General features: G+C 30.7%; 1 protein-coding gene across 4 annotated transcripts in view; it reads right to left on the bottom strand.

Moving 5' to 3' along the window:
• Positions 1-18,137, bottom strand: part of inpp4b (inositol polyphosphate-4-phosphatase type II B) — a 192,064-nt gene extending 173,927 nt beyond the window's left edge. Inside the window, exons 1-2 of one of the 4 annotated variants that reach the window (XM_051107142.1) lie at positions 15,555-15,715; positions 6,501-6,617 (exon numbers count right to left, since the gene is read on the bottom strand). In XM_051107142.1, coding sequence (XP_050963099.1) covers positions 6,501-6,617; positions 15,555-15,593 — 156 coding nt within the window. In that variant the 5' untranslated portion in view covers positions 15,594-15,715. Of the gene's footprint in view, positions 1-6,500; positions 6,618-11,433; positions 11,610-15,554; positions 15,720-18,026 lie in introns of those variants that run through there. The other 3 variants (XM_051107192.1, XM_051107122.1, XM_051107131.1) reach the window with 3 other exon arrangements.
• Positions 18,138-22,005: the final 3,868 nt, after the last annotated feature.

Raw genomic sequence — 22,005 nt, forward strand, 5'->3', positions numbered from 1 at the left:
ATTTATATCATGCCATTGTCATTTTTTGTTATTTTATCTTTGTTATTAATAATAAGAACCTAGATGCAAGTAACAAACTAAAGGACTACTATAATAAAACAAAGACATAACTGAAACAAAGAGGGCCCTATGAAATCTGTTTTATTTTTTCACAAATTTCATTTACATTTTTAATTCTCTATTGTAATGGTTACATTATATATATATATATATATATATATATATATATATACACACACATACATTTATCAAAAAGCATGTATAATTAATTGACATCATGAAACTTGCAGAATTTAACAGCAATTTATTAAAAGTTTAACAAAAATGACAAAATGTTTTTAAGGCCCTATGAAATACAGTTTTGTTATTTTTCTCAAATTCAGTTTTGTTTGTGAATCTGTTTTCCATTAATTTTCTGGATTCTATTTTAATCTTTTCATTACATTTTAATAATCAACAGCATGTCTAATAAATTTATAAAGGATAATTAGATAAAGAATTAATTTATTATAGCCTATTTATTTATTTATTTATTTATTTTAGAAATACTGTGTTGTGTATTTACAATTTTCTGGTAAATATTTTTTTCTGGTAAATATTCCTTTAAAATTATTTTAATAATATTTTTATTAGTAGTAGTAGTCCTATCTTTACAATAAGTAATATATTAATATATTTCTGACTGTCAAGTTAAACCAAACTTTTATTTTGACGGGTTGCTGCGAAGACCTTTAGGGTCTTCATTATATGACCATAGTTTTCCGCAAAAGAAGTGGTAAAATGCTCATGAAGTGACTCTCAGAGCAGTTCTAGAGATCATGTTCATGTGTTCATGTACTCATATACTGAGGCGGCAGTGGCTGAAAACACTGCGAGCATTACGCATATGTGTGTAGTAAACAAAACTGCGTGTCTGCGCCATTCACTAACACAGACACGCAGAAATACGGCTCTTTTTAAAATGCATTCTTAAAGTACCGGTACTAGTAAAACGCAGAATCGTACCGTTTTTAAAAGCAGGGTATCCTATTACGACAAACTTTCTTCTCAAAATTGCGTGACTCACAATTGCTAGCTATAAAGTCAGAATCGCATAACATAACATATAGAAACAAACTTTTTCTCTAAATTGCATTTTTATATGTCGCAACTTTTTTCTGGTACTTGCAAGTTTATATCTCACAATTCTGACTTTACAACTTGCAATTTGTCAACGTGTCTCTCACAATTCTGAGAAAAAAAGGCAGAATTATGAGATGCAAACTTGCAGTTGCCAGAAAAAAAAGGAAGAAAAAAGCAATTACCTTATTTATTTAGCGGTGGAAATGGGATTCCATAAAAACAGGTTCACTACTAGACTTGTAAATTATTGGTTACCAAGAGCACAAAACCATCAAAAGTGAAAACTACTCATACTAAAAATGCTGTAAATCATGTTCTGCCCATTTATAAAGTTGTTTAATGTCATTTTAGTAATTTTGCATATTGTTGCACATTTAATTTAAGCCCATTTTATTTTAAATTAAAACATTTTAAGTAATTCTGAAGGCAATTTGTAATCATTTTGCATCTTGAATTCCTGAAACAAAACTGGTTTTGACCCAGCTAGAACTGCTGCTCCAGGGTACATGGAGATCAACGGGATACAATATTAAAGCAAACAAGCTTCTGGAATATCAAAATGCCATGATTTCCCAGGTTTTTATGCCTAATGATAAGTAAGCATGTGCTGTATTCATAATTAAAATCTGTACATTTCAACACTACCATACATGCTGAAAACAGTGATCCGTCTCAGTTACAAGAAAAAGCAAACACGTCCAACTGGAGTCTTTTGATCTTCAGATAAGCCACTATATATAGACAGCAATCTCTTGAGTAAACTCTGGTCTTGACAGAAACGGACCCTATTCCACTCCAAAACCCCTGCTGTGGGTTCAGGAGTTTGCACTGTTTATATAGTACATATACAAAGTCTATTCCTGGGATTTCAACCTCTTGAGAATATTGTGCTCTTGTAGTGCTGTGGGTCATTAATATTACACAGTACATCTACATGTGCCCATCACATATGTTTTAATATTCTGGACAAAGATGTGAAAAACAGTATCTATCTATCTATCTATCTATCTATCTATCTATCTATCTATCTATCTATCTATCTATCTATCTATCTATCTATCTATCTTTGGATTGACTGAATGTTGTCATGTTCCTGGTTGTTATTATACATAATTACTTATTAATAAATAAATAAATAAATAAATAAATAAATATATTCAACATTATACATTATTATACACAACAACATAATATAAAATCTTATAATAATGAAAATAAAAATACAATATTTATATTTTGTAAATGTAATAATATATTTTTTCATTTTAATTATATATTCATGTTCAATATAAAAATTGTACTTAATTATAATTTTTATATATATATATATATATATATATATATATATATAACATATAAAACGTATTTAGTACATAACATACATACATAATATATCGCTAAAATGTGTAAAAAAATTATATTTTGTAAATATGTCTAACACACATTTAATTGTAATTAATACATGAATATACATAACTGATATATTCATATTAATATAATATATAAAATGTGTAAACGTTTATTTTTTGTATATATTTCTATAAAACATGATACATTTAATTTAAATTAATATATGAATATATATGATTGATATTTTCATATTAACATAATATATAATTATAAATATAATCATTTAAATAAACAAACAAATAACTTCTATATTATACATTATTACAAAAAAACAACAAAATCTTATTATATATCAAAAATAAAAATACAACATTTTTATTTTGTATATTACTGTAAATGTAATGTAACATTTAATTTTATTTAATATATATATATATATAATTATTTCTATTCTTAACATATATATATATATACATATATACGCACACACACACACACAAAATACATTACATACATACGATTAATATATAATAAAAAATATATAAACATTTATATTTTATATATATATATTATATTTTTATAACACATATGATACATTTAATTAGAAAACATTATAATTTGATACATTATATATTATAAAATTTGAAATTATAATTAAATATAAATTAATTATAATTTCTAATTTTATATATATATATATATATATACATACACATACATACACATTTTAATTTTGTTTATATTATATTTTTATAACACATATGATAGATTTAATATTAATTAATCTAATAATATATATATATATATATATATATATATATATACATACACATACATACACATTTTAATTTTGTTTATATTATATTTTTATAACACATATGATAGGTTTAATATTAATTAATCTAATAATATATAGGATTTATATATTAATAATAATATAATATAGAAATCTAATCATTTAAATTATATCCTACTTTTTTAAATATTACTTACTCAGAAATCAGTAAAATTTGTATCAAAGTTTCAAAAGACCGAAAAAAAAGAAAAAAAGTTATCAAAAAAAAGAAACTTTAAATTGACCATGACATGACTAACTTCATCTTTTTATGACCATCCTGTTAATTTTCCTGCCATTATGCAAATAAGTTATACCGTAATTAAAGTTGAAGTGCCTGAGCTTGAGAATCATATTGGTAAGGTAGAGCAGGAATAGCCCTGCTATTATTTTTATCTATATATGTGAGATGGCATGCAGTCCTGCTGTCCGTTCTGACTTCATGCCCTCCGGCAAGATCAAATCCAGGCAGAGCAATCAGGAAGTGTTTCCGTCTGCCCATTGCTCTTACTGCTCTCTTATTCATGCAGGTGAGGCAGGACTCGTCCAGGAATACTAAAGCACGGAGCTACGGGCGCACGAGGAAATGATGCTCAAATGAAACCTGCTCAGAATGTCAAAAACTCTCTCTCGCTTTCATTAAGCATCTTCTGCTAATGTCCTGCTTACTGAGGCTTGGCAGTATACAAAGCGGTTTGGAAGTGATTCACTGAAACCAACCGTTTGAATGCAAGGGAATGAATCAAACGCGGACGATCTCGCAGGAGGAATCGAGGGCTGTAGAGTCATGCTCGAAGGCACAGTGATGACAGCTCACAGATTTAAACCCACGTGCTTTCAGTTAACAGCCTTGATCTTTAACCACTGGGCCACAGCACCTCGATGTCTGCTGTGGGAAATGAATGTAATGAGGGTCCTGACTCTCTCAGGGGGCGAATCAACACGACAAACACACAGAGCACTGACCAGGTGCTTAATTCAGTTAAGCTAAAGGTGTGTAGTGATAAACTCTATGTGTTAAGTGCCATTACATATCTAATATCACCAAAACTAAAGCTAAATTAAAGCAAAACTAAAGCTTAAAACCATAACAAAACATTTTTTTATTACTTAACTATTTTTAGTACTACGAAATATTTGTAAAAAACTTACATCACTTCATTTTTTTTAAATTATTTATTTTATTTCACATAGTTGCAAAGGCAATATTTTTAATTTCTGTTTAATTTAAGTACTAAAATAACTAAAACTAAAACTATATATATATATATATATATATATATAAATATATATATAAACATTATATAATATATAATGTAAACTGAAAATATAAAAATAAAATCTAATTTAAAATATTATATTTTTAAAGTCTAATTTTATTAATTGAAGTAAACTAAACATTAGCTGAAATCAAATATTTGTACAAATAATTTAATTTATTATTGATTTTTTTCATTTCAGCTAGCTGAAATATTTCTCATTTTTGTTTAGTTTAAGTACTAAAATAAATAATCCTTTTTAAATGAAATATTATTCATTATTCATAAGTATTCATTATACAAATAATGATTATTTATTATTTTAATTTTTTTTTCAGCTAGTTGCCAAGGCGATATTTCTCATTTACATTTAGTTTAAGCACTAAATAAATATATTTTTATAAAATATTTTTCAGTGATTTTTTAAAAATATTCATTATTCAATATTTTCATTATTGTATTATTCGTATTTTATTTCAGCTACCTGCCAAGGCATTATTTCTCATTTTCATTTAGTTTATGTTTATGTTTAGTTACTTTTTAGATCAAAAATTTTTAAAATGATTTTTAAAATGATTAATTATTAATTATTAATTATTCGTTTTATACTTTTTTATTGTATTATTTTTAAGTTTTTATTTTATTTCATAACTATTTTAGAACAAATGTTTTTAATAATATTTTAAAAATTATTAATTATTTGTTATTTTTTATTATTATTATTATTATTATTATTTTTATTTCAGAAAGTTGCTGAGGTAATATTTCTCATTTTCATTTAGTTTACATACTAAAATAAATAAATATTTTTAAATCAAATAGTTTGTAATATAATTAATTTATAATAATTTATAATAAATATTATTATTCATTTTTTTCATTATATTCATTATTTTATTATTTTTTAATTTTTTATTTTATTTCAGTTGCGTAGCCAAGGCAATATTTCTCATTTTTGTTTGAAGTACTAAAATAAATAAATATTTTTAGATCAAATATTTTTAAATAATATTTTAAAAGTTATTAAATATTCATTATTTGATTTGATTTCAGCTGGTTGCCAAGGCAATATTTCTAATATTCATTTATTTTAAGTAATAAAATATATAAATATTGTAAAATAAAATATTTTACAATAATATTAAAAAAAAAAAAAAAAAAATCATTATTATAATTATTTATTTATTTTTTTTAATTGCAACTAGTAGCCATGGCAATAATTCTTAATTTTGTTTAAAGTACTAAAATAAACTAAATAAACTGAAAATCTAAATTTTAAAAGAATATTTAAAATATTTGTATACAAAAATTTAAAAACCCACACAAAAAACTACTAAAAAAAAAAAACTAAAAAAGTTGCAATCAGTTTCTATAAGTTTGTCTATAAGTCTATAAGTTTGTGTCTCATGTCCTCGCGTCTAAACAAAAGATATTTGAAAAGTGTCCAGACTCAAGTCTTAAAGTTGGCATATTTCTCAAGCTCATCTGTTTCTCCTGCTTTGACTTCAGATTTTGTCTGTGAAATAATATCTAATTTCTTTAGTGTTGTCTGCAGAACGGACCGATGCGACACAAATTAAATGAGCTGTCAATTCGCAGCGGAATAAACGTCAATGTGCCAGACTTTATGCAAAATAATCAAACATGTGGCTTGCAAGACGACGTCTGATTTATAGACTGAAGCTGCAGCTCTGAATGATTTTGTGACAAACATTACCAAGCAGGTGATTAAATGAAAAAAATATATATTCAGGGCCTTGCAAACAACATTTGGGCCCCAGAAGCCCCAACCTAGACAGTCCATGTCCCAAATCAGCACCACAAGAAATACATGAACGAGAAACTGAGATCTGCACAAGCAAAACTGAAAGGAACTAAAACGAGTCCCTAGATCACATTTCATCCGAAGTGAAAAGTATAGCCGCTTTACTCACCGTCTGCTGGTGGCCGTCGTTTGCACCGTAGACGCTGAGTTTAATAAGTGTCTCGCTGTAGACGGGCCAATCAGGTGGGAAACTCACTCCAGTGAGGAACACGGGATCTCTCGTTCCCTGCAAAGAGGAAAAGAGACAGAGAGTCAACGGGTGAGGACGATGTCAACGTATAGCCATTTATTCACTTATTCAAGGCAGATGGGAAGAAAAAATAAGACGTCATGTTGAAGTCTGGAGCCCAAATCAGAGAAGGGTTGCACTAAACCAGGGGTTTGCAAACTGGAGTGCAAATAACTAGTGTACAAACAGAAAATGTAAAAAAAAATAAATAAATAAATAAAAAATAAATAAATATATATGTGACCCTGGAGCACAAAACCAGTCTTAAGTCGCTGGGTTATATTTGTAGCAATAGCCAAAAATACATTGTATGGGTCAAAATTATTGATTTTTCTTTTATGCCAAAAATCATTAGGAAATTAAGTAAAGATCATGTTCCATGAAGATATTTTGTAAAATTCCTACTGTAAATATATCAAAACTTAATTTTTGATTAGCAATATGCATTATTAGGAACTTCATTTGAAACAACTGTAAAGGCGATTTTCTCAATATTTTGATTTTTTTGCACCCTCGGATTCTGTATATTAAAATAGTTGTATCTCAGCCAAATATTGTTATATCCTAACAAACCATAGCTTATTTATTCAGCTTTCAGATGTTATATAAATCTCAATTTCAAAAAATTGACCCTTATGACTGGTTTTGTGGTCCAGGGTCACATAATATAAAATAAAATTTAATTCAAAGTTTTTGGCAATGTAAATTACCATTTAAAGACTTTGTAATGTTTTTACTTTTTTTATGTTTTTGGAAAAAAATAAAAAAAATAAAATGAAATGAAATGAAAAATGTTTGGTAATATAAATTAAAATGTAAAGATTTTGTAATATTTTTTAACTTTTTAAAAATGTTTCTGGAAAATAAAATAATAAAATAAAATAAATCATTCAAATGCTTGTTAATATAAATTACCATTTAAAGATTTTGTAATGTTTTTGAACTTATTTAACTTATTTTTTTAATATTTCTGGAAAACAAAATAAAACAAAAGATTTGGTAATACCATACCAACTACCATTTAAAGATTTCATAATGTTTTGGAATTTTTTTCAATGTTCTAACTTTTAAAAACATGTTTGAAATTAAAAAAAAAAAAATTACATAATGACATAAAATGACATAAAATGAAATGAAATAAAATAAAATAAAATAAAATATTTGGTAATATAAACTACCATTTAAAGATTTCGTAATGTTTTGGAATTTTTTTTTCAATATTTTTGGAAGATAAATAAAATAACATAAAATAAAAAACTTAAAATAATAAATGTAAACTAAACTAAACTAAACTAAACTAAAATAAAATAAAATTCTAAGATTTGGTAATATTAAAAATAAAAGCACCATTTAAAGATTTTGTAATTTTTTAGAACATTTTTGTTAATGTTTTTGAAATTTTTCTGAATGTCTCCTTTGCTCTTCAAGGCTGCATTTATTTGATCAAACATACAGTAAAAACAGTAATATTGTGAAATATTATTACAATTTCGAACAGCTGAATTTTCAGCATCATTACTCCAGTCTTCAGTGTCACATGATCCTTCAGAAATTATTCTAATATGCTGATTTGCTGCTCAAAAACGTCTGATTATTATCAATGTTGATTACTTTCATATGCTGCTTCATATTTTTGTGAAAACTGACTTTTTTCAGGATTATAGAAAGTTCAAAAGAACAGCGTTTATTTGATATAGAAATTATAATTTAGGAATTGCACTCTTTGCAAGGAAAATCTTCATATTTGAGGGTCTGTGGCATCAAAAAGTTCAAAAACTGCTGTTCTAAATGACCAAAATTTCCTTATTAGTTGGATAAACAACTAGTCAACAATTCAGCCTTACTGCCCTTTTAAACAGGGTTTAACCATGCAAAACGTCTAATAGCTAAAGCACAACATGCCAATTAAAGCAGTGCCTCTAAAAATAAACTCATTAGTCATTTGATGGACGACCAGTGAGCCATTAGTGACCCATCCCTAAATCCCAAAGGCTCATCTAAAAACACAGAGTTCGTTTAGCAGGGGCACTTCAGATGAACCCATACCACATCAAAAAGTGTCTGTTTATGGGAAGAAACCAGCCTGTTTCCCACGGCCGAATCCTCACGCACTTATCATAGTTCACTGATCCCAGAGCGGAAAACTCCCAGTCACGGCCGTGTTTACACGTCGGCATTTCCTCAGGTTATGCCCGGCGTTCTGGGGCGTCTCTGGAGCGGAGCCCCCTGAGACGGTGGGCGGGACAGATAGCGAGAAGCGATTGCTGGCCTGTGAGCTCAGTCACACACCTACAAGTCCAGAGACTCCAACAGCTCTCTCTTTCAGGGTAAAAAGCAGCCGGCTATTATTCAAGTCAGTGCTGGATCGATGCGGCCACAGTCTATCTGTTTCACATCTGCCTATTGGCTGAGCAGCCGGCGCTATCTGAGCGCAAGATCATATTGAGTCTAAATGCCTCCGGTTCTGCAAATGAACTGAGGAAACATATCCGGTTAAAGGGATAATTCACCCATAAATGAATATTATGTCATCATTTACGCAACCCCATGCCATTACAAACCTGAACGCTAAACTAAAGATTTTTTTTAACAATCTTCACTTTTTATTCAAGTTTACAATTACCACAGTCCAAAAAGCACCAAAAAGGCCATAACAGTATTCCGTTTTGAAGTCATACAACAGCTTTTTATGAAGAACAGACCCCATTATTCATTAAATATCCTCCCCTCTGCTGCAGCTTTCAAAATTTATTTTGCATTCTGCATATTTAATAAGGTGCATCAAAGATGCAGTGCAACATTTAAAACACAAAAATGAACAAAATTTGAAATCTTCAGTCGAGGTGAAGTGGGGGGGGGATCATACTTTGTTAAATCATAATTAAATATATAATTAAGAGATACTAAGTCGTAATAATTATGAGATGCACAGTAATTGTGATACTAAACCATAGTAATTACAAGATAAAAATGAAATTGAGATACGCAAGTCATAATTACAAGATTAAAAAATATATTTATGAGATACTAAGCCATAATAATTGAGATAAAAGATTACATTGAGATACTAAATCATAATTACAAGATTAAAAAATTATAATGAAATACTAAGCCATAATTATGAGATAAAAAATGAAATTGAGATGCTAAGTCATAATTAGAGATAGAAAAATTATAATGAGATACTAAGCCATAGTAATTATGAGAAAAATGAAACTGAGATACGTAAGTCATAATTACAAGATTAAAAATTATAATTATGAGATACTAAGCCATAATAATTATGATATGAAAAATGAAATTGAGATACTTAAGTCATAATTAGAGATTTAAAAAAAAGTTGTAATTATGAACAAAAAATTATAATGAGATACTAAGTCAATAATTATGAGATACAAAATTAAACTTAGATATTAAATCCTAATTATGAGATAAATATATATAATTATTAGATACTAAGCCATAATAATTATGCAATAAAAATATATATAATGAGATATTAAGCCATAATAATGAGATAAAAATATTATTATGAGACTACACCATAATAATGAGATTAAAAATTATAGAGATACTAAGTCATAATTATTAAACAAAAAAATACAATTATGAGATACTAAGTCATAATAATTATGAGATAAAAAATGAAATTGATATAATAATAATTATAAGAAAAAAATATGAGATTCTAAGTCATAATTATGAGATAAAAAACAAATTTGGGATACTAAGTCATAAATTATGAGATTAAAAATTATAATTATGAGATACTAAGTCATAATTGCAAGACAAAAATGGAAATCAAGATACTAAGTCATATATATGAGATAAAAAATTGATTGTCAATTATAATGTCAGGATTTCGACATGTAATAAATGTCTTTTTATTTTTTAAATATATTTTTAATTTTTTTTTCTTTTTAAATCTTTGTTTGACTTGTCAATTATGTTTTTGTCACAATTTTGACAATTCTCATAATAATCATTTTTACATTTTTTGTCAAATTGACATTTCATTACAATGTCAACTTGTCAATTATGATTTTTATGTCATCACTTCATCTCATAATATTAATAATTCAACCTCATAATTCCTTTAATTTAAACCCATAATCCATATTTATGACTATTTTAAGGTAATCTTAATTTAGATTTTTTTATCTCATAATTATGCCTTTATCCCAACTGGTCATAATTCTGAATTTTCATTGCAATTTGAAAATTATGTTGAAATTATGACATTAAGAGTCATAATTATGTGACAATGTTGATAGCCAAATCATAGCTTTTTTTTTTTCCTTTGGTGGTGAAATGGGGCTTCCATAGAATATAATGCATAGGTTGTATGGGACATTTGTGAAGTTTGACAGACATGGGTTACTATGAACTGTCGTTTTAGGCTGTAAAGATGCTTCAAAATGTTTTGTTCCAAAGAAAACAGAAAGACATAAAGGTTTGGACTATAAACAAACTCTTATTTTTGTGTGAACTATTCCCTAAAAGCTGGCTATGCAAGAAGCAGGCACATAGAGACATTAGTCAAGCTTTTTTTTTCCTCACAGACACACATCTCCCCAAGGGATCTCAGAGTCTTTTACAGGTTTGCATCATTCATCAGTTCAACAGGGTGAGATTGATTTTAGAAGGTGCTTAATTAAAAGAATCAGCAGGATGTATAGGCTAAAAGGCTTTCGCACTTTATCCTGCATACGACTATCCTAGTCACCAAACAGCACAAAAGAGAAGCATATAAATCTCGCCAAAGTTATGATCCAAGTTAACTCATTAAAAAGCATTGCAACATCACACTTACCTCACCCTCCATGCCTAAAAGTTCAGTTAGAGCCAAGATAAAGCAAGTGACCAGCACAAATCTGAACCCATACAAGCACAAGGTCAGTATCACTGGTGGTAATAAATCAGCGGAGCGATGCGGGGGAGCGCTGAAAACTCACTGCTGCAGTGTGGGTAATGGTCAGTCCTCAGGACTAATGGCCCCGTTTCAAAAAGCAGCGTTTATTTAGTGTGTGTGGTGAACGCGGGGCGGAGGGAGTCATTTAGATATGTCCCAAAGTGGCCAATTTGTTCCGTAATGCGCCGTCATGCTGGGCAAACTCAGACACGCTCATATTTTTACACTAACCGGACGTTCAATAGGAATGCGATACAAAAACAGACAGAATAAATTGCGGGTCGCCGCGATTTTGGCTAGAAATCAATGTGCGCATGAACGCACGTGCATCAATACCCAGCAAAGATGTTTTATAAAGAGACAGCGGCGTGACGTCAAATCTTACTTATGGACCTCCCTTGAGGCCAGACAGACATTTTTAGAGTGGGATTTTCCAGATTAAGAGGTTGAAAACACACAAACACATCTGCATCTCTCAGGGATGAAATTTAATTGTGGAATTATTAAACACTTTCAGAAATAAAAGTACAAAAGCTGTCACTGGGGCAGTATTTTTTCAAAAGGTACATGTTTGTACCTAAAGGGTTTTATTTTGGTATATATTAGTAAAAATTAATTACATATTAGTAGTATTAGTAGTATAGGGCCCTATGAAATCCGTTTTATTTTTACCGAAATTCCGTTTTATTTTTTTTTACAAATTCTGTTTTTTCCATATTCATTTTTCTGGATTCCGTTTTAATTTTTCTCACCTCCTTTTTAATGGTAAATTAAATTTCATTAATTACAGAGCATGTCTTATTAATTAAAATCATGAAACTTCAGTTTAATAAAGGTTTAACAAAAATGACATGTTTAGGGCCCTATGAAATGTTTTATTTTTTCTCACCATGTTTTATTGTTATCAAATTCTGTGTTTTAGCATGTCTAATTTTTTGAATACATACTTAATTTATTCAAATTTATTCTTAAAATAACCTTATGAAAGGTTTTTTACCCTCAGAAATTCTGTGTTGTGTATTTAAAATGTTCTGGTTATCAGATGAAGGCATAAAACATTAATTTAATTTATCTTTTAATTACTGAAAATTAAGCAAACTTTTTTTGGCAAATTTACTATTAAAATTAAAACATGGAAGAAATGTTGTGTGATCATACCCTAAAAAATAATGTTAGTTTCATTTTAGTAGTAGTAGTAGTAGTAGTAATAGTAGTAATAATTTCTTGCACAATGTCTTCAAGTTAAACCAGACTTTTATTTTGACGTGTTGCTTTGACGTCTACCTTTACATTTGTGTCTGTATATGATATGACGCTAGTTTTCCTAAAATGGAACGGTCAAATGCTAAAATCACTGCGAGCGTCACACGCTTCAGTGTGTGTGTTAGTAAACAAAACCGCTTGTGTGCTCCATTCATTAAAACAGAGACACGCAGAACATGCAGGATTCACATTTGAATGGTATTTTTGTGGCGTAATATTTACAGATACTAGTCCGTATTGCAGTTTGATTTAAGTGTAATGACCTGCTTTTGATTAATTAACTCAAACTTTGACAAATTCCGTGACATTCCGCATTATTCAGTAAATTCCATTTTTATGACTGGATTCCGCGATTCCGTCCGCGTTTTCCGCATCGCGGAAATCATAGGCCCTAGTAGTACTAGTATTAGTAATACATATTAGTACTTAAAGTGTACATATTAGAACCTAATAGGTAAATAACCAATCCTTTTACTAGATAAGACCCTTATTCCTCGGCTGGAATCGTTTAGAGCCCTTTGAAGCTGCATTTAAACTACAATTTGGAAGTTAAAACTCGGGGGCACCATTGAAGTCCACTATATTGAGAGAAATGCTGAAATTTTCCTCAAAAAACAATTTATTTACAACTGAAGAAAGAAAGTAAAATATCTGTACATTTTTGTTCGGCAAGTGAACTTCTCCTTTAACTAATGTTAACAAATGACACCTTATTGTGAAGTGTAGTATTCTTCTTTTTTTTTTTTTTTTTTTTTTTTTAAACATCCCTTATCAAATTCATTGGCCAATAAATCCTGTTTAAAATATAGAATTATTATTAGATTAACACTTTTTTAACAATCCAGTATAAAAAGTATAAAAATAGATTAATTTGAATGACACAGCATGAAATCACACCAGTCAGATTTAGTTTTCATATTAACTGAACCAGTCAGATTCAGATTAATTAACACTAACACACTGCCCTGCGTTCACTAACTGGCCTGTTCCCCAGTAGACTATTATACCAGACAGCATTGGTGGCCAGCATGGAGCGGCACAGTCCCACCGCAGACCCCAGCTGTGACTGAGCAAAACCTCCACTGGGAAACCCAGGACTTTGCTGGGGCAAACGGCTGCCTAAATGCCTGCAACATCTTTACACATCCACGCACACACATGCTTACATGAGATTACATGTGCATTAAGTCGAGAGACTGGGGAACAGCTGCAGTCTCATTTCAGACTACACCACCTGTCTATATTAAACAACAAAAGTGGGCCAGCTCTCTCCTCACAGCACGCAGCCCACACCTGCAGCTATTTCAGACAACTGCCATTCACAGGAATCCACAACAGACGTTCCCTATGCTCCACGAAACGCAGAAAGTAAATCTGGGAATCTCACTTCACGGTTTCTCCCGTTAGGGGAGCCTCTGTGATTTTCATCACCACTTCAAGATAATCGCATGCGATTATGAACTGCGTTTAAGAGACACGTCTCAGTGGAACAACTAATGTGTGCATGGTTACATTCAGTTAATTTCAATCCATTTGTCAATTGCTTAGCAAATTATATTGCATACCATTTCTTGCATAATGCTTCTAATTATGAATTTAAACAAGATATCTAAATCCCCGAAGCCAGACTTGCATAGTTCCGCCAAAAAAATTCTGATATTTAAAAATCAAAATGCAACTTACTCACATCTTAAGTCTTCAAAGATTTTTGAAGAAAAACTAGGTTCGATTAAGGCATTATTTTCAACAACATTTCTAGTATTTTTTGTCATTTTAGGAGCTTTTATAAAAAAATATTTATTTATTTATTTATTTATTTTGAACAGACATGGAAATTGTGAACTGCTGATGTATGCAAGAAAATGTAATATTTAATCCGCACCTCTCCATGTATGTTTCATGGAAAAATAAAATGTTTAAAATTATGGATGTATTTATGATTTCTATATTTAATTGCAATAGAAAAATAACACATTCAAAGCCTTTTTTAGGACAAATGTAGTCACTATGAACTGTTAACATATGCAAAAAAGCTTCATGAATATTTTAGAAAATATCCTTTTGTTTCATGAACAAGTAAATAATGACGATTTTCATTTTCAATTCAATTTTCACAAATATACATGAACAAATTACATTTAAATAATTTAATAACTGTCATCCCCCTTTTTTGAACATAGATGTGAAAGTTCAATGTCCAAACCAAAATTTGTATAATTCATGAACGCATCTAAATACAAACCTAAATTTGGTCTCTTATTTAAGGAGACAATTAGCAGATTATCAAGTGAAATCGTTTAAAAAAAAATGAAACTATAAAACTGTTATGTTTATATTTAATGTACTTAAAAAAAAATATATATATATATATATTTTATATATTTTACAAAATAGCTTTTAATCCAAAACTGCTGTAAAATTAAAATGTCTCCTGTTATAATGTCAGTTTTTTGAGGTGCACTCTTAAATTAACCTATTACTGTTCCTACATAATTTTTAACAAAGTAACAGTAGTAAAATATCTATTTAGGAGTCTTAGACCTTTCCAACGATATATAGTTTGTCATTATTAGATTTAATTGTAATATAGTGAAGACGTCCCGCTAGCAGGATGGTGACAGTTAAGGGGTTTAAGTATAAAAATTGATATATGAAAAGTATGCTAATTAATATATTTACATAACTTACAATTTACTTACAATAGTAGAACAGTTTTAAATTTTAAATTTATTTATAACTTCATATAAATGTACACGTACCCAACATCTCAGCCTCCAACAACATGAGCTCAAATCCATCTTTAGTCCAGAGTCTACAGTGTTTTCACAAACAGGTCAAAAGTGACTTCCCAGCATCCAGTCTGCTAGATTGCGAACACAGAAATTGACGCCAGTCATTGTGCGATCTATACGGTGAGCTTTAGTTATGTCGCAGAACTACAAACACACGCACGAAAACTAAATATTACTGCAGTCTGGGTGAGCTTCAATAGCGCAAACCTCATTCCTCCAGCAAATCTAATTTGGAGGGAAATAGACTTCTCTTTGTGCACTCATGTGGGGCCGAGAGTCCATGTGGAGGGAGAAAAAAAAGAGGCACAGACTGAGAGAGAGAAACAGAGAGATCAGTGTGCCACTGGAGGGTGTGTCTGGGTGTGAGATACGAGCACAGGGAACAGCCAGCTGTTGCCCTCAATAAAGAACTCAAGAGGACTGTCAGCACAAACATGCCAGCTTCCCACAATAAATAATGTGTGTGCATTTGTTTTAAAAACACAAATAGGCCTAGATAACTATGCAACTTTACAAAAAGCATGACTGCAACTTAAAAATGATTCTTCCAATGTTTTTCTTACTTCTATCCCAATGCAGAGACTCATTCAGCAGTGTAGACACAGTGACTCCGCTGCTGTGGTTGTTTAAACCTGACTAGCCTCACACAGCAAAACCAGCTCAACCAATAAGAGAAGTTTGGGGTGTGGCTATCTATTTTTCTGACCAATGACAAGGCAGAGAGCAATGTTTCCTTTTTTTTTAAACACTGCTTTAGTCATAGTCATATTGATGAAGAGGTCTTTAAAATTTCAAATTTGAATTTAAATTTGTTTTCTTAACCTTTAACCGCTTTTATGTGGGTGAAATTGATTCTATTAGTCAATCCGAAGAATATTTCAGTTGACAAGAAAGTGCAAAATGTAACAAAATATTCATATTTGTCACCGTGGACCACAAAACCAGTCGTAGGTATATGTGTAGCAATAGCCAGCAATACACTGTATGGGTCAAAATAATTGATTTTTCATTAGAATATTAAGATCGTGTATGAAGATATTTTGTAAATTTCCTACCATAAATAGATCAAAACGTAATTTTTAAAAAGTTTTTTTTTTTAAGATTGAGCACCAGGAAACTCCACCTGAGTCTCTTTGGTTTGGGATAGGATTCACAACGTGCATGAAAACAAGTGGTCGAAAATCACCAAAGAAAAATTGGTACTTATGACATACAATTAGCATTTTTGCATGCAGTAAACTGCTGACAAAGCAAACAAACCATGACTCAATCCAAAAGTACAATGTGAAAATGGACCTACAAGGCTCCTTCTTTCAACCAATCAGTCAAACCAAGCATGAAAACAACCTAAGACTCATTCAGTAATCTGCATGACTCATCACATGTTGAATTACAAAAAAAGAATGTCTTTCAGGAAACAGATCCCCACTTCCTGTAGCCTCAAGCTCAACAATTAAGCCAATGAGAACAGAAACAACCACATGATGCATGTTGCTGTTTTACCTCTACTACCTCGAAAATGAAAATTCTGTCATTGTTTACTTAAAAAGGCACTATAAAAGTGGTCCAGATGATCTATTTCAAGACATTTGAAGCTTTTCGACAGATTTAGCCTAGGTTTCACACAGAACTAAGTCGCCGAGTTTGGTGGCATTTTGGTCGCAAGACGTTAGAAACAATGAACTTAGAAATTAATTTAGATTACTTGTACATGGCACTATTTTTATGGTACTTTTTTGGGCAGATTTTTCAAACAAACATTGTGATACAACCAAAAGAGATAAATATACACACTACCAGTCAAACAGTAAGATTTTTAATGTTTTAAGTCTGCATTATTTTTGTTTAAGTAAAACAAAAACAGTAAAATTTTGAAATATTTTTACTATTTAAAATAACTGCTTTCTATTTTAATATATTTTAAAATGTAATGTTTTCCTGTGATTTCAAAGCTGAATTTTCAGCATCATTACTCCAATCACATGATCCTTCAAAAATCATTCTAATATTCTGATTTGCTGCTCAAAAAACATTTATTATTATTATTATTATTATTATTATTACGCTGAAAACAGCAGAATAGAATGTTTTTCAGGTTTCTTTGATGAATAGAACGTTCAGAAAAATAGCATTTATCTGAACTAGAAATCTTTTGTAACATTATAAATGTCTTTATCATAACTTTTGTTAAATTTAAAGCATTTTTGCTAAATAATAGTACTCATTTCGGGTTTGGTGGGCAGAAGAGACTTCTTTAAAAAACAATACAAATCTTACTGTTCAAAAAAGTTTTTCCCCCCATGATAAGTAAAATAACTTAAAAAAAATATATATATATACATATATATATATAATTTTATTTATTTATTTTTTTAAGTAAAATAACGGTTTAAAAAAAATACGATTACTTATTACTTTACAAAAAAGTTTAATACTCACTGCATAATCATGCTGTCGTGCCTTATCCAACACACCTGCAGTGACGGGTTCAGCTTCCTTCCCATGAACTCCGACACCTTTTATGCTGAAAGACAAGAGAGACAAGTTATAAACGTGAATGATAGAGTCCAGAAGCAACATGAATGCTTGATATAGGACATGTATAGGAAGAGGAAGTGGAGGGAATGAGAGAGAAAGCAGATAGAGATAAAAATCCTCTATTTTGTGAAAGAATAACAGAAAACAGTGCCAAATGAGGAAAAAACCCTTCAAATCTGAAGAGCCATTTGTTGGTATCCACAGGAAGTAGCTCAGGAGGAAACAGGAAGTCTGGTTGAGCGTCCTGAAAAATGGCATGGAACGGCTGTGAGAAGTGTGCGCTTTTTTCCCATTACGGTTGAATTTCTGTCAGCAAATGCTTTAGGGAGGCTTTCACCCTCCCGTTCCAGGTTTCCTATAGCAGGAAAAGCCGCTCGGCTCTGGAGCTATTCTTGAAGAGGGATTTCTCTTTCACTCCTTCCCTTCCTGCCTCCACCGTCTTCCTGTATAACAGCATCTCACCGCTCTGCGAATGCCTGCGGGATTAGGATCCGTATGAAGTTTATTAAAGCCGTGAAAAACAAGCTTCAGAAAGTACAAACCAGGCCGGGTTTGTAATCTAAAAGAGTTGGATGTGTTCTAACAAACACCAAAGTGATACACAGTGATTCAAGGTCGAAAACGAAGCCAAAACACAATAATAAAAAATGCATCAAAAGAACTGACCAGGAATGTCAAGGTTTGGTATTCCTGTCAAACACACCTGTACGATTTTCAATTCAGCTCAGGTTATTGACTGAAGCTACTGAAATAAACGCGCTACATACAAATGGAAATCGTGAGGAATCTAACAATTTTGTTTCTTAGCAATTCCACTGAAAATTCTTAGAACTTCTGTGAGAGAAATAATTGGTCGGAAAAACAAAAAACGCAATTGCATTGCCGAAAGATGAGTTTTTTGATCATTTTAAAACTATTCTTTTTAGATGCACCATATTCATTTTAAAATGTAACTAACTTAATAATGTTTTTTGAACTGATGAATAAAATATCACGCAATTGCAACACCTGTTAATTCAGGAAAACGGCACTTTTGCTTATGTGTGTCACGAGTCTGGTCCTGATCTTCGGTCCACTTGCCATTACACAGACTGCTGCACTTCACCCCGGACTACCTTTCCCATGCTCCACCTCACTCGCTGTGCTCACAGCTGCAGCCAATCACGAACAGCATAAATACGAGGCCCTTCACAATATTCTGGGCCAAGTATTGTACAGCGTTTAGCACTCATCTTGTGTTAGCTGCATTACGGAGCCCTTTCCTAGTTTCCATGTCTAGTTATTTCTTGTGATCTAGTTTTGTCATTTGTGTCTTGACCCTAGCATTGTTTGATTCTTCCCGTCGTGGATTTACCCTTTGTCTCGTCGTCACGGATTCTGTTCGCCCCTCATATGGACTCAAGCCTGCCTGTTTGTAAATACCCATTTTCCTCGCCCCTTGGATTACGTTTGCCGTTGATCGTGAAAAAAAGGTAAAATTATGTCAGACAATTTTAAAGTAAAGAGTTTTTTTTTGAGGTGACCTTTCCAACGTGATTGTGTAATGCATGAGGTCAAGCGTGTGCATCACAGAGCTTGTGCAAGATGAGCTTTTGTGGCTAAAAAGCATTTATTTATTTTTTTTGATGATCAATCGTTACACTCGATAAGACCCTTATTTCTCGGCTGGGATTGTGCAGAGTCTTTTGAAGCTGCATTGAAACTGCAATTTGGACCTTCAACCCGTTGATCCCCATTGAAGTCCACTATATGAGGACAATCCTGGAATGTTTCCTCAATTTTCTTCTTTTTAACGGAAGAAAGACATGAACATGTTGGATGACATGGGTGTGTGTCAATTATAAGGCAATTTTCATTCTGGAGTGAACGAATCCTTAAACTATATCATATCTTATGAATATAAAAACAAAAACCCACACATGGATATTTTTTTCTTTCTTTCTTCAGTTGAAATTATGAAAACATAGTTGAGATTCTCAAGTTTGTTTTCATGAAAACATCTACATACAAGGACAGAGAGTTACAGTACCTATTCAATCTCTCGAGACTTTGTGATCCTACCAACAATTTTTTTCTCATTTCAGCAGCAGTTGGCATGCTGGGAACAGAAGTAGGGATGTGTGATCTCAAACTCACAGATAGGAGCGTTGGATAACCTTGTAGGAGCTTGGAGATGTAGACGTCAAGAATGAGGACGTCAGTAAACTTTCTCAGCAGGTTGCGAGGCGGACGTTTTAACATCAAAGACCCTAGAGCCACGAGAGAAAAGCTGAATATCATCACTGCTAGTAATTCACACCTGATCTCCCTCGAGTGATACCAGCCACCATCCCTCTGCTTATCTTAACAAAAATCTAGGGAAACAACCATAAAAATTTTTTATTTTTATCAGCGGTTTACAAAAACTAAGAGTCACACAATAATTGACTCCGTCCTTCAGGGGGAAATAGCACTTTCATTTATGCCCCTTTACACAAGGTTTCATCAGATGCTGCCACTGCACACACATCCAAGACCAAAAAAAAAACAGACAGAATCATGTTGACATTAAGAGACACCTGCCTTGTGATCATTTGAGTGGCATTAAAAGTCTAAGCGATATATATAATTAATACATAAGAAATTAATATTGCACGATTATGTTCTTTCATGTTATGTTTGTTATGCTCATTTACAAATAATAAAAAATACATAATAAATAAATTATGCAAATTAATGTATGAATTAATATAAATAAATTGTAAATAAGTATTTTTTATTTATATTGTTAAATAATACATATACATACACACACATATAAATATTTTTATGTATATATACATATATATATATATTTATATATATATATATATTTACAATATTAATACATAAGATATTATTATTGCACAATTATGTTCTTTTAATGTTACATTTATGTTATGTTCAATTACAATTAATTTAAAAAATCCATGAATAAATGACATAAATATATATATAAATTAATACCTTTAATACATAAGATATTAAAATCGCACAATTATGTTATTATAAGTTGTTTATGTTATGCTTAATTACAAAAAAACACTGAATAATTATTTAAGCAATTATTTAAATTATTTCAATAAATTAGATATATAATTAGTTATATTTTGATATTTTTAGTTTAATTAGATAATATATATAATTAAAGAATTCTGTATAATTTAATTAAATAACAAATATAAATACTTGTATAAATGTATACATGTGCATAAATACAATAAACTAACAAAAAAATATGAGTTCAGTGAATTATCATTTAGTAAGAGCAGTATGACTTATTACATGGGGAATATATTTTATATTTAGAAAAACTGCATCGAGCAGGTTTGCACCCCAGAGCCTTACAAAACCATAATTCATTCTTGCTTTTCACAAGCACATGACAAAATTCTGTTTTCTCAAGTTTGTTTCGAGTTCATGTAACTGGAAAAGCAATAATGGGTGGTTTGCAGCTTTTAGTCCACATCTGTTAGTTTGAGTTCACCCCCATGGAAGCAAACTCATCTTTTAACAGATTTCCATTATAAAACTTTCTTTTAAATATTAATGACATTCTGCACTCAAGCGCATATGCCAATTCTCATCCAATCAAATGCCTTCTAGAATGAGAATGCCCCACCCCCTAAACCTCCTGCCTCTGACTAGCCAATCACAATTCACTGCCGAAAATTCCAACACATTAAATGGTTCCAAGAGGCCTTTAACAATAGCAAAACTTTATTTAAACGCAACCAGACTTGGCACTCCATTCTGTAAGCCACTCCATCAGTGCTTTCGCACCTGCGAGACTGTCGTGCCATCCCAACTACAGAACGTGATCTTCAATTAGCATAAGAATTCAGCGCTGTAATCCGAATAA

This window comes from Labeo rohita, chromosome 1, assembly GCF_022985175.1.
Source record: "Labeo rohita strain BAU-BD-2019 chromosome 1, IGBB_LRoh.1.0, whole genome shotgun sequence".
NCBI lineage: Eukaryota > Metazoa > Chordata > Actinopteri > Cypriniformes > Cyprinidae > Labeo > Labeo rohita.